The sequence below is a fragment of the Anas platyrhynchos genome, chromosome 1 (genome assembly GCF_047663525.1).
Source record: "Anas platyrhynchos isolate ZD024472 breed Pekin duck chromosome 1, IASCAAS_PekinDuck_T2T, whole genome shotgun sequence".
Lineage (NCBI taxonomy): Eukaryota > Metazoa > Chordata > Aves > Anseriformes > Anatidae > Anas > Anas platyrhynchos.
This window is the reverse complement of record NC_092587.1, coordinates 179,465,318-179,479,570: the sequence shown is the minus strand read 5'-3', so window position 1 is coordinate 179,479,570 and position 14,253 is coordinate 179,465,318. Positions and strand designations below refer to the sequence as shown.

Genomic DNA, 14,253 nt, shown 5'->3' with positions numbered 1-14,253 from the left:
TCTTTCTCAATATTAATCAAATTGGCCAGCTCCCAGCAGAAAAGTACTAATGCCTACCACAGACAACACAAAACCAGCCTTGATTCTGCCCTATAGGGGATCTAATATGGATCTAATATAACATGCACAGGAGCAGCGAGAACTGAATGTTCCAAATGGCTTCAAAGATAATAGCAAAAAGAGAGTACGTACAGAATTCATAAAGTGTTTTTGCTTGTATAAATCCCATTGGAGCTGTATATAAGTTTTGTTGGTGGGATTCCTTTATCAGTGATGATCCCTGGACTGAGGGGATTAGGAGCAGGAGAGGCCCAGCTGCTTCGGTCCCACCTTCCCCTCACATTGGTGAGAAAAACATGGTGTGCCTACTGCATCCACTTTTCAAGGTGACTCCAGAATTCAAGCTGGTTTATGACCGAGTCTACCACGAAGAGTTAATGCCTTCCTCCCTCTCTTCCCGCCCCCCCTACTGGCAACAAACAGAAAAATTAAAAATTCCAAATGACCTTCCAGGATTTACGTGAAGTCTCCATGCATGTCCCAGGCTGCCTTTCACAACATTTTCCTAGTAAGGCGAGTGCTCTAAAATGCCTTTTTTTTTTTTTTTTTTTTTTTTTTTTCCCTGCACTTTGGAGAAGGCTACTTTCCAGAAGTTTCTGAGTTTTAGAATGCTCTCCAAGAAGATGGATGCTTGACACATAAAAGAGGTGCTCTTTTACTAGGCCAGTCAATGAAACATCAATGATATTACACATAGGAGAGAAGATGGCATGTCTGAGGAACGTGCCTGTCTAAGAGATTTAAAAGGAAGCCAATTAAGAGGCCAACAGCATACACTCACTCAACATGACTCCCCAAAGGAGCTACAAATCCCAAGGCATGACTTGTTAAAGTAGCATCACGGCCTTTACTTAACAACTCGAATCCCACCACCTTAGGGAGATAATTACTAGTCTAGCAGTAGGCAACCTTGCTGACCTCCTCAGGAGCCGCACACCTGACAGGGAGCCAGAAGACGCGTGCAACTTTCTGTGGAAAGCCGAGGGGACAAAAGGCATCCCAAAACACAGATGTAGACAGGAAAAGACTGTGTTGTACCAAGGCTCTCCAACAGACCAACTATTTTTTTGTACAATGGGGGCTGGCATGCAGATGGGTTCCAGGGCAATCCAGCAACGTGGCCTCAGCAGCACCTGCTGGTTTGCTTCCTCTAGCAGCAGGGGCTCAGATTAAGCAGTAGACCCTGGACCAGCACAGCCTTGCTGTCAGTCACAGGACACAGCCCCACCACTGGAACTCCGAAATTGAATGGCTGGAAAGATACAAGCAGCTTCGGACTCACACCAGCTTGGCTGGGCTTATCGCTGCCCGCAGGATCCATGCTGAGTACTCACAGCAGAGGATGTTGCTTCTGAAGAAATACAGTTGTCATAACTTGCCTGTACCCACTCCAAAAATCAAGTTTCATTCCCAACTCCTTCAGAAGGGCTCCGAGGGGTGATCTGGGATAAAAGGAAGCACCCCTGGGGTTGCTCCAGCGCCTCAGAACGGATGGCACAGGCCGCAGATGCCAACAGGCAAGCCAAAATATCAAAATACCACGCTCACAGGCCTAAGAATGCCTAAAAACTGCAATGGAAATACGATTCCACCCCTCTCTCTCCAGCCTTCCTAGAAACTAAATGCTAATCTTTCATTAGTCTTAAAGAAAAAAAAAAAAAGCCAGAAACTGCTCTTGCCTAACAAGACAGAAACGTTGCCTGGAAGAACAAAATGAATCAAACCAGGCCACTGCCAATTTTATCTTGAGAGAGGGAGCACAGTGGCTTCGTACCTTCGAGAGCAGCGGCTGTGGGAGCCCATCAGCCGGATCAGGGGAAAAACATCAGGCAGAGAGGACGCGGAGCAACCCCCTGAACAGATTATGCTAAAAAATGGCTCTGGAGTTAGCGCTCGAAGGCTAGCGGAGCAGAAGCGGCAGAGACTCAATTGTTGGGGGAAAACGAGCAAACAAAAACCGAGGACAGATCTTCGTCGTTAATTGGCTGGAAACGCTCCACGATTGTATGATTTATAGGAAGTAAACTCAAAAGAGTGCCTGAGCACGGATCAAAGGCACATTAACGTTCATCTCCGCCTGCACGTAGGGGAAAAGGTCACAGCGAGGGCCGGCCAATTTTTTTTTACATTTTTATTTGTTTATTTATTTATTTTTACACAGAAAGATCAGACCGAGTCTGTCGGAATTCACCGCCACACACCGAACCCCGCTGGACACGTCGGGCTGCCAGAGGCTGAACTTTTCCCTGATAAACGAGCCCCCCTTCGGCCAGGCCGGCGGATTTCAGCCAGACTTTGGGTTTTCCCCCCTCGGCCTCCTGTCCCGAGGGGTAATTTGGGGATCGGAGCGCCTCATGGGGCCTCTCCCCCCCCCCCCCCATCAAGACGGGGGAAGCGCTGCCTCAGGGGGCGCCTCGCAGCCCCTCAGCGGGAGCACGGCTCCCCCCCCTCAGCCTCAAGGCGAGCGTCTCCCCTCACCCCGCGGCTCCCCCGCCCGTTCCCGGCGGGGCCGAGCCGCCTCCCTCCCCTCAGCCCCGCCGCAGCCCCCCCGCCGCCATTTTCTGACGAGCGGCACCCCCCGCCCCGCGCTCCCCCCACCCCCCCCCCGCCATTTTCTGACGAGCGGCGCCCCCCTGCCCGCACCCAGCGCCCCCCCCCCACACACACACTGCGCATGCGCAGCGGCGCCGCTCGGGCCCTCTCCCCCACGTATCCCCTTCGCCCCGCCCCTAATTTGAATATGCTAACGAGGCACCGCCCGGCGGCCCAATGGCGGGGCGGGGAGGCCGTCACGTGGGGGCGGGGCCGCGTGCCTGGGGGGCGTGGCCAGCCCAGCCCAGGCGGCTATAAAAGCCGGCGGCGAGCGCGGCAGCGCCTCAGTCAGAGGCGGAGGGGGGCGGGCGGCGAAGGGGCTGCGGCTGCTCCGCCCGAAACTTCGGAAAGGGGGGGGGGCGGCAGCACCAGCAGCAACAGGGGGAGGGGAGGAGGAGGAGGAAGGAGAAGAAGAGGAAGGAGGTGGTGGTGGTGGTGGTCGGGGCGGCGGCGGGGGGGAAGGTCAGCAGCGGCGCAGCCCTCCCCGCCGCTCCCTCATGAGCCAGCCCGTGCTGGGCTGAGCAGGCCCCGCACACAAAGGAGGGCAGGGCAGGCAGCGCTGCCCCCCCCACCCCCCTTCCACCTCCCCACCACCTTCCCTTCCCCTCACCCTGAGGGAAGGGGCGGCGGGGAGGCGCCCTTCCCCGTGCACAGCACTCACGGCCACTCGTTCCCCCCTCCTCTTCCTCCTCTTCCTCCCACCTTTGGTTTTTCCTCCTCCTTTCCCCCCCCCAGCCCCGGTCCATGTAGCCGCCCCGGCCGCCGGCCCCTCCGCACTATGCCCATCTTACTCTTCCTGATAGACACGTCCGCCTCCATGAACCAGCGCACCCACCTGGGCACCACCTATCTGGACATAGCCAAAGGCGCTGTAGAGACTTTCATGAAGGTACCGGCTGCAAGGAGGCGAGGAGAGAGAGAGAGAGGAGGGGAGAGAAACGAATTGGGGAGGGGAGGGGGGGGGAGAGGGGAAAAAAAGGGAGGGGGGGGCTGCGGGGGGCGAGGGCGGCGGTGTGCGGGCACCCAGGGAGGGAGGGGAGGGGGAGGAGGGAGGGCTGGGGCTTGGGGGGGGGCTCCTGCACCCCCGCCTTCCTCCTCCTCCTCCTCCTCCTCTTCCTCTCGCCTCACCCTCTGCTTTGTGTCCCCCCCCCCTTCCCCACCACCATTTACACCGCAGCTCCGAGCCCGGGACCCGGCCAGCAGGGGAGACAGGTACATGCTGGTCACTTTCGAGGAGCCTCCCTACGCTATCAAGGTAACCCCCCCCCCCCCTCCCCTGCTAATCCTTCCCTTCCCTTTTCCCTTCCCTCCCCAGCCTCCTTCCTGCCCCCTCGGCCCGGCCGGGCAGCTCAGCGCACGCCCGGGCTCTGGCAGCGGCAGCGCTGACATCAACATGGCCGACATTTTATTATTTTTTTTCTTCCCCCCCCCCCACCCCTCCTCTGTCCCTCCCCTGTGTGGTTTGTGAGCAGCAATGAACTGTGGGGGATATTTAATTCGAGTTGGGAGAAGTGACAGCAACTCCGAGGAGAGTTTGTATGGTTGGAGGGGGGGGGAAGGTTCTCTCTGTCCTGTCCTTTTCAGGGGGGGAAGCGAGGCGAGGGGGTGGTGGGGCCGCATGACACAGGGCTGTGAACCTGTTGGAGATCGCTTCAAGGCTGGGCAGAGGAGTTCAGATAGCTGCGAGGGCTATTCACGGGTGGCTTCACAGAAATTCGCCCTTTGGAACATCAGGTAGATACAGTTCGGGAAGATTTTAAACTGTTTTGAGGCTTTCCATAATGGCATTAAACACTCATAACTTCCAAGGTATTTTGCCTTTCTGCTGAGCTGCATGCACCTACAAAGTGTCTTGCTTAGTTGCTGAACAGAAAACCCTGATTCCTTACAAAGCTTCTGTCTGAAGAATGCCTTCTCACGTTTCTCTTTTCAGGCTGGCTGGAAGGAAAACCATGCAACGTTTATGAATGAACTGAAAAACCTTCAAGCTGAAGGACTTACGACTCTTGGCCAGTCCCTAAGGACAGCTTTTGATTTATTAAACTTAAATAGATTAGTAACTGGCATAGACAACTATGGGCAGGTAGGTTGACTGTTAATAGGTGGAAAAAAACAAAACAAACTTCTCAGGGACAGCTATTAACTAAATGTCCAAAGAGGCATCTTCATGAAATACGTGATGTGGGGGCTTCTTCAAAAGTAAGCAGAGATCAGATAGTTTGAAGAAGTGTAGCTGATGTTGATAGTTTTGTTCCTGTTTATTTCCACCCCCCCAGTTACTCAGTTCTTAAATGGTGATGTAGCCTCCAAGTTGATCTTCTCAGTTAAACTTTGTAATTTTTTTTCCAGCAAGTCTTATGTTTCAGAACCTTAACTGATGAGCCTGACGGGGGTCATGAAAACTTGGCTTTATGCGTACAGTGCTGTATGATCACATAAGTACGATTTGGGAGATGAGCTGGTTTTTGAGCAGCACTGCATGCTCCAAAAGTATTGAGTGGAGCACACCTTTTTAAAAACATTTTCTTTCTAACGAGATTAATACAACTTTTCTCTGAATACCTGTATTTTCATAGACCTGCATGCTGTATCGAGCCTTGAGGAGCTGTGCTTTCCTAATGTTTGTGTTGCAGCTGTCCCTTTAAAGCAGGACTTCTTTTGGGGTGGGCCTGAATTCTCTTGCTCAGTAGTGAGTTCCTATAAGCCAGTGACTCTAGCCTAAATATGCGCTTTAGGAAGAGTATCCAGTACTTTCTGGCACTGGATCAAACCATGGATTTGTTTTTTATAAAGCACGTTATTAGTATTGGGCAAAGTATATCATGTATTTTTCACATGGGACATGCTAACTTGAATCTCCTCTTTTCATTTGTTTGATTTTTTTTTTTTTCATGTAATGCATCATCTGCTATCTGAGGATTAGTTACTGCTCTTGGTATTTAACATGGGAATGTGGCTGTGAAAATAAGCCCCCTCTCTCCCCCTCCCGTTTCCAGTCTGAGCAGAGTTTGCGATAACATGCCATGTTTGTTTGGGAAGGAAATTTCTCTCTCGTGTTGCATTGTATGGCTTTGCCACTAGGTGATCAAGTGAGTCTAAACATTTTTAAAATGCCAGTTTGGTGATGAAACTTAAAAAAAAAAAAAGTGCTAGTTCCACACATGGCTATTTTTTTGTCTATTACCATCTGCTGTCCTCTTGTACATCTGTGTGCTAACCTTTCCCATTTTATGACATTTTTCTTTAGTTACGTGAGCTATGTGAAGCTTTTTAGAACATTTACCATTGTAGGCATGTACATAGAATACTTGCTCTTTGCCATTGCTCTTGCTAGTGATAATACAGTGTTTAAACCCAAGTATTTAAGCTTGCTCTGAGTGAAGCTGTGCTCAACAGCCCTGTCAAGTAGGCAAGCTGACTTGTCACTCTCTTGACTAGTTAGTTTTCATTGTTGTGGGCTGTTGCTGTTTTGTCCGTCGAGCAATTCTTGTCTGGTCTGTTTTGGTTACAAATCTCTCTCAGCTTGAACCCACCATGGTTATGCGTGCTATTTGTTCTGTCCACATGTTGAACAGACTGCTGGAGAGGTGTTCAAATGCTCAGTCAAGTGACTGAACAGAACTTCTGCCCTCTTTTAGCATCTGCAAAACTAGATGGATGGATTGCAAGTGCCAAATCGTCTGCTGCTGAAGTCTCTGGTTCCCATTCTGGCTCTACTGATCAAAGTAGCAGATTATTCATAAATAAAATTAAATTCTGAAGCACTTAACTGGTCCATCAGCGCTCACAGGATGATATCCAGGGCAGTTAAGATGCCTCAGATTCACATTGGCCTTTGAACAATGTCATATCTGTCAAACTTCCTATCGTTGAAGTCTGCTACCTAAAATTAGCTTAAGATAAATCTGATCTTAAACATACACAGTATGAGCAACTTACAAATTCAGGGTAATAAAAATGATCGGAATGCTCAGTTACATTTGAAAATATTTCACTCAGATTCACTTCTTAAGCAGTTTAAAATATTAAGTCCATGAACAACTGAGTAGTTTACTTCAATATAGCAGATGTTTGAAGAGTGATTATCTCAGAGTGGGAGGAGCAGATAATTTTAGAAAATGCGACAGATTATTTTAGGTGTGGTATTGCATGAAGTAATGAATCTAAACATTTATTAAGCTTTTCTCTGGAAAAATGATCTGGCTTAATATCTTTTTACTAACGTGCTTGGCTTTTGGTTGCATTGACAAGGTTCTACGGTATTTGCTAAGATCCATTTGTTTCACATGTGGATTGTAAAACATATGTAAAAATGACAAGACATGATACGGACTCAGTGGGATTGCCTGGTTATGTCATTCAACAGCACGATGTCTTGTCCCCCTGCTAACTTTGAACTGTTTGTTTAAATGGCAGTGTGACTCACTATGCTTGATTTCTTTCGAAGTAGACCAGAGTTCTCCATCAGCTCAGCTCCTGAACAAGCTGTGGTGGCTGAATGGTCATTCTGAAATTGAGGAAAATCTCCTGCTTCACATGTTCTTGCACCATTGATGTTCATATTTTTAATATGACTATTTACTGCTATTACTTTTTCAGTAAATACATAGAGTTGATAATGATCGAGTGTACAACTACATTAGCTGATTACAGTATTTCACATTCGGGTCTTAAAGGGGCACTGTCAACATGTTTAGATTATCAAGAACCTGGAAGACTTTTTCAGAAGGTGTTTCTGATATTAGTGCTATATTATTTTTTCCTCTAAACCCTTTGTATTACCTAGGATTTTTTTTTTTTAGATCTACATTTTTGATGGTTTTTATCAACAGCACAAGAAATGTGCAAGGAGGCAGTAAAACAGACAAAAGGAAAATCATGTGATGTTCTTAGAGGTCAGCTTATTAGGATTTTAGGAAGCTTATATATTTTAAGGTGACTATTTCAATTTTTTCTGCACTTCCAGATGGATAAATTCTGTATTATTCTTGAGTCTGCATACTGTGTTTTGTGCTGATTACGATAGCAGAAGAATGAACCTTCAAATAAGGTGTCAGCTTTTTGTTTGCTAAAAATAGTGGTCCTCTTCACCTTCTGCATTTTTTTACAGAAAGCTGGAAGAAAACACAGGATTTGGATGTGTTCAGGAAGAATGCAATTTAAACATGCTAAGTTCAGTAAACTCACAGTCATCACATAAAACACTTTATAGGCTCAGTTTGCACTTAGCTAACTGACTTTGCCATATTTTCCCCAGTTCAACTTCCCCATTATTTCAGGTGGTCTGAAATACAAAACCTATAACTAGCAGGTTTTCCTTCCTCTTGGAATACACTCCTACATCTGACAGATATGGCTTGCTCAGCAGGGTGCATGCAGTCACAATTCAACTGAGTGTTTTTGAGTAAGGCAAATGGATGCAGGTTGTTAGAGTTAATGGAAGGGTTAAATACTAATAGATGTTTCTGGAATTATTCTTTCTGTGTAAACAGAAAACATGAAGGTGGCTATTATGTAATACAGTAAAATGTAACCAAGTGGCTGAGTGGAACTAAGTATCTACTTCAGTGACTTGCAATCTGTAGCAAAGTTTCTAAGAATGAGATGTAAACTCAGGTAGGTAAAAATGTATCACTGGAGTTCTGAAACCTACATGCAAAGCACCATTGCAGCTCTACCAAAATGAATCTGATGGATGTCTGAAACTTCTAAAACTTACCTGAAACCCCATGTGTTTCACCCTCCCTATTATTTGTATAATGAGGGTCTCTTACTAGATTTTTGTGTGCAGTATTGCATCAACTGCGGCTTGAGAAGATAAAATAAGAACCTACTGGTACTTATTTTAATGGATTTCGGTGTTGATGTATCAAGCTATTCTTCCAGTTTTTCTCAGGATGAAACTTCATTTCAATATTGTCAGTAGAAACAACTCTTTTCAGTAGCAGAATCTTTTTGTGAGCTTTTTATCTAAATAGAGTATCTTGGACATATTCTTCAGCATTGTAAGTATCAGTATGGTAAAACCTGCTTAGGGGTGAGTTGGTCTTGTTAAACAAATATAACTAAATATATTAAACATATATTAAACAGTTGTTAGCACATGCTAACATAATTGTTTTGAAACCAAGAGGCCAACTATGATGCTTCTGTAATCCAAGGGGACTTGAGATAGGTATTTTTCATTTGCAGTGTTGGGAAAGGTACACTCTGTATTTAAAGTAACAGCAGAAGTACTTTTTTGATGGCCTACCAAGCTGTGCCCAGTCTTGGTGAGAGCCTTTTTTTGGCAGTGTATTGCATGTATGTGGAAAAGTGAAACATCTTGAAGCAAACTAAAATCCAAATGGAAACAAATTGATTATGGATCTTTTGAGACTTAAAAACATGCAGAAGGCTAGAAAGACCTATTTCTGACCTGGAAGTTGAAAGGTGTCCTGCATTGGATGACTTTTTTTAATATTGCTTTGGTTTCTGAAGGTTTTAGTCACACCATATATGAGCATCAAACAATCTAATCTTAGGCTAACAGCTACTTTATAGTTCTCTGAATATGTGATTAGACTAATTTGTAGCTACAGTATTGCCGATGTGTTCACACAGTAAAGCTTAGTGTTGGTCTCTAGAGATCATCGTGTTTTGCCATAATAGCTTAAATATTCTAATATTTGAAATACACGTAGATAACATGCTTAGGAGATCAATTCTAATTGTGCATTTAGGCACACTTCAGCTTTAGTTTTATGTCATGAATTGCAGACTAACTCCTTGCTTATGTGCATATCTACATCAAAGATACACTGAGCTTTAAAAAACAGAACACCCATATACAAATATCAGGGACAATATTTGTATATGTTATGCTTTGTGTGACCTGTTATTTTGAGCAGTTTTATATTTGGATTGCTTTTTTTTTTGAGGGTTGTTACTGGAATTCCTTGCTTTCTAAAGTCAAAATCCTTCAAGCATGACTTTTGTCTTGGCGTTCTGGGGCCATAAACACTGCACTGGAATGGCCTGTGTTGAGTGTGCATCCAAATTTGGAACCAAAGTTTAGATTAGGGTTTCCTGCTTTGTCATCCTGGCATGGTTGCACAAGCAGTTTGCTTTTCATGTTGGTAGAGGCAGAGGTTTGCACTCCTAGTGTAGCTCTCCAAGTCCTCTGTTTTTCCCCTGCCCCAGCAAAACTAAATGGGAAAACTTCAGGAAACAGAGCACAACATAGCAAGCTGAAGCATGGCAATAGCAGAAATATGTAAGAAAGGATTATTTGTAGTTGCCTATTTTTTGTAGATTAGAAATGGTCTTAATGTAAATTTACATGCCTGTTATGTCCAAGGTCTATATGTGAAGTGCTGATGAAAATCAATCCTCATGTAATACATGATGAAATTAAGAATAATGCTTCCTAATATATACAACTTATACTGTAACTTACAAACCTGCCATCTTGTTCACTGTTGAAATGTTTTAATTTTTAGGTAGCTTTGTTTCAGGGTATCCTTTAATGAGAGCTACACCGTCCTTTTTCCCCACATTTTCCACATGAGGTGGAACTGCGTTGCTTTCAGCTGTCCCGTACCAACCAAGTTCACTGAGTCTCAAGAGTAATAATCACATCAGACTTGGATGTTATTAAAATCACTTATCTAATTCTAATGCAATGTATCTTTAAAGAAGAGACAAAAAGTTAAAACAAGCTTACACAAAGCACTATATTTTTTCTTGGCCAAAATGATCTCATCCATCTGTTTTGTTAGCAGAAAGAAGTGAGATGCATCCCCATGTTCTGAATATCAAGTATGCTTTGGCCACTTTGGTTCTTTAAGTGCTTTATTTTCAATAAATCAGTTCTGGAAGGGCCACTACCATAACATGTCTGCAGTGACTTTGACTTTTAGGGATCAGGTGGGGGCAGGCTGCCAATGCTTAAGCAGCTGATACAGCTCTGTCTCAGGCTGATACTTGGCCTCACTAAAAAGTCAGCAGAGAAAGTCCGAGGACAGTTTGGAGTTGCAAAACTGTATCTCTTGCCTTTATACCTTAGGCAGTGTAACTGCCTCTGTTAGTCATAGACTCCTTGAATACGTTAGCTTTCTTATTTAGGTGTTTAAGGGTATATGTCCCATAGCTGAAGTATTCTTTTTTGGGGGGGAAATGTTTGCACTTGGCAAATGGCAGCTAGTTGTCAGGGATGTGAAGCAAATACATATAGATACAGAGCCTGGAGTGTTTTGTTTTTTTTTTTTTTTTTTTTTTTTGTGAAGCACAAGTGTTTTTATTTTCCCCAGTGTCTCTTGTTATATTTATTCTCTTTAAAATTTTCTCCTTTTCTTACTGAATAGTTATGCTCAGTCTTGGAGTTTTGTGGTAGACAATCTGTAGCCCTGAAGCTTGAAGGGAAGGGCTGTGACTTGTTATGCATCTGACTTTACTTGACTGAGGCTCAGTTGAAACTGGTTGTGTTGCTTGAGAGTCCTGCTTGCTGTTGCTTTTCTTTTTGGAGTGTATTTTGTGCGTGTAACAACACAGTGAGTCCTCTAGTTCAGAGAGTATGTCTGTACCTGCAGCTACTGCTTGAACACATTCATATTTGCACTTCATGTGTTTTTTAGCATCATATTGTGTGGCCCTTTATTCAAGTTGTTTTCATCTGCTTATGCAATAGATTGGAATTTTATATAATTTGTGAGCATTAGCATCTGGCTAATAGAGATCTCCATGGAGTGTGTGCTTCGCATTGTGTGATTGTGGTGCTAAGTTTAATTGTCCAAGTGTGTGCCAGGCTCACTTCAACAAAAACTACTTCAGACAGGAGACGGTGATTGTGTGTATTTAGGGTAAATCTTACATATTAGAAGATCCTTGCTTGTTTTTCTTAAATGGGACTAGCCAATGATACAAACATACAAGATATAGGACATTTCTGATAATCCTATAGTATATTGCTCTCTACAAACAATATCAGATGTTCATGAAATATTTTGGATGTCTTAACATGTTTTTGCTAGTATATTTCCGAACACTGATAGCAAATATGTGCTTTGCTATTGCTTGTATACTTGATCTTAAAAAGTTAACATGGAAGGGGTGTATTCAATCATTCTGGTACTGTAATGTTGACCCCTAATGGACTAGATTTCTCAAAAATGTATAGGCCACTTCAATCCTACAATAATGAGAACTCAAATATGTTAAGTACCTGTTTTCATTCTAGAGATAGTGTCTGTGCCTCAGTTAATTTATTTGTCCTAGCTTACATAAACCTACAGTCTACTATAGATAAAAGCCTACATTTTTCCAGTGGGGAAACTGGGTTAGTGTCTATAGCTGACTAGAAATAAGTAAGAAGTTGCTGTCTGCAAGGCATTATATTAACTTTAGTCAGGAAACACGAGTGAGCATGACTGGGAAACTGAACAGATAAGGCTTCTGGTTGTATGGAGAGGACAGGAGGTTTTAACAAAATCTGATTCTACTCTAGTTGCTCTGAAATGTGGTTCTTGCAGCACTGCAGTGGTAGGTAATGAGAATAATAGATAAGGAATTATGCTAGACATAACATGGCTTTAATGGAAGAGGCCTTTGGTAAGACTGATCTAGCAGAAAATGGTGCAGTTTAGTTCTCTAATATGTGGTTCTGACTAATTCAAGGATGTACGTACTGAAAATCAAGTTTAATGTCCTGTTGTTAACTGGGCCAGGAAACTTACTGGAATAATCATATTTGGTGGCTGCCCAGTGTAGCCACCCTTGTTTCCTTAAATGCGTGTATTTTTCAGTCTATATGCAATTGCTACAGCTTGTGGAGAGCTGAGTGTTAATCTAATTTAACCCATTAACAGTGCTTGAAGATAAATGACCTGAATACGATGTGCATTTTGTCAATGTCAAGCCAAAAAACTACACTGAACAAATCTAGAATATTTGTCATTAGAATCAACGTAAGGTGACATTCTTGCTTCTGTTGAAGAAGCCACTTCCCATACTCTGTATGTTTATCTCTTTTCCTTCACCAAATGCCCTACCTCACCCCTGGGGCTTGGGATCCCAGAATACCAGCTTAATTGCATGCATTACTGTAGGACTGCTGAAGTGACATCCATCCTAGCTCTCTGCTCTCCTCCACTCCTGAGCTTATTGCCTCTCACAAGGTCGTAGTTATACCAAACCCGAAGCAAGTTGTGACTGCGACTTCATGTAGTAAATTAAACCAATGATTGATTCAGGTGCCTTAATAAGCTGGACTGCGAACTGAAGTGGTTCAGAATCAATTTTTTAACAGCTAGGTTGCTCCTGCTGAAGTGGCGATAAACTCCGTGAGAGAATCATTGGGAAGCGTTGGGGTAGCAATCATTCAGCAGAATCATCCTATATTCATGAGTCAATAAGCTACCTTCAGTCAGTTTGTCAGAACCCTGTGCTGATAACCTCCCAAAGGGTAGAGAATTTTGTATACATCCCTCTCTTTGGCTTTTCCACTTGGGTTATTTGATGTTTCCCTGCTTGGTATGCTGGCAATTCTGAAATTCATTACCCTTCTCCAGTATATGAAGAGCAGAGGCCTGGCCTAGCGCTCTCAATTCCACAGATTGAGCCAGGACTAGCTATGTAAAATCACTGATGTGAGGCAGAAAAGCTGCAGTAATTAGGGACTTGGTCCAAAGCATGACAAGGTCAATTATTTTTGGAATAAAACATTCAGAAATATTTTTAGAAAATATGACCAAAATCATCTTCAAACCCAGATTCTTTGGGGCTGGCTCTGAAGATGTAGTTATGTTTAGTATGAATAGTTATTCTAGCTGGTTTTTAAAAGGGTGTAAAAGCTCAAATGTGATGTATTTTTTTAGCAGCTTGTATTTACTGTGTTCTGCCAAATGACTCTGGAAACCACCAGGATTTGTTGGCTGATTTATCCAATTTAAGTGATTCCAGGAGTGATTCATTTGCTAATCTGTAACTAACTGATAAGGTGCATCTTTTTTTAAACAACTGTTTCCATTACCTTAAAATTAAGGTACAAGATGCAATCACAGTTGTTTTGCAGCTTATATATTCCAATTAACTTAATACAAAGAAATGGTAATTTTTCTGTTTTTGTGATTTTCATAAACTTCAGTGCTTACATGTTGAAAACATTTGTAGCTTTTCTTTTTGTTCTTCATTTCATTGCTGCTTCTTCATGTTCAGTTCCTTACTGGAGTTCATGTGTTGGGTCACAAAGAACATTGTTTTGTTTCAATTTATTTGAGAATGTCACATAGGTATGTCATAAATTGTGAGGTTTAAGGAGTGAATTGTTTCTGAAACTTATCAAGGACCTAATCTAAATTGGAGCACTTAGAAGTTAATCAAGAAGTTATCACTTACATAATGTATTATTTAGAACTCAATTAAATTTGTTCTTAGGAGAAAGGAACAGAACAAAGCTTTATAATGGAGTGTTTTAGAAGCTGATTTAGGAATGTTTGCATCTGAGTGATTTAGATACTTCAAATCCCGGGATTCATTGGTGTTCTGAAGTCTGATGTCTTAGTACATCCTACTGTGTATTCATCATTTCTGTATTACTCAGCATGAACATGGTCTCTAAAATGC

At 43.5% G+C, this 14,253-nt stretch overlaps 1 protein-coding gene across 4 annotated transcripts in view; it reads left to right on the top strand.

The window, feature by feature from the left end:
- Positions 1-2,934: 2,934 nt before the first annotated feature.
- INTS6 (integrator complex subunit 6) overlaps positions 2,935-14,253 on the top strand; it is a 42,601-nt gene continuing 31,282 nt past the window's right edge. For 2 of the 4 annotated variants that reach the window (XR_011806444.1, XM_072032572.1), the window contains exons 1-3: positions 2,935-3,541; positions 3,830-3,907; positions 4,586-4,735. Coding sequence is in view for 3 of the 4 variants with exons in the window: in XM_072032572.1 (XP_071888673.1) it covers positions 3,431-3,541; positions 3,830-3,907; positions 4,586-4,735 (339 nt within the window). In the remaining variant the exon portion in view is untranslated. Of the gene's footprint in view, positions 3,542-3,829; positions 3,908-4,249; positions 4,387-4,585; positions 4,736-14,253 lie in introns of those variants that run through there. The other 2 variants (XM_027471166.3, XM_072032573.1) reach the window with 2 other exon arrangements.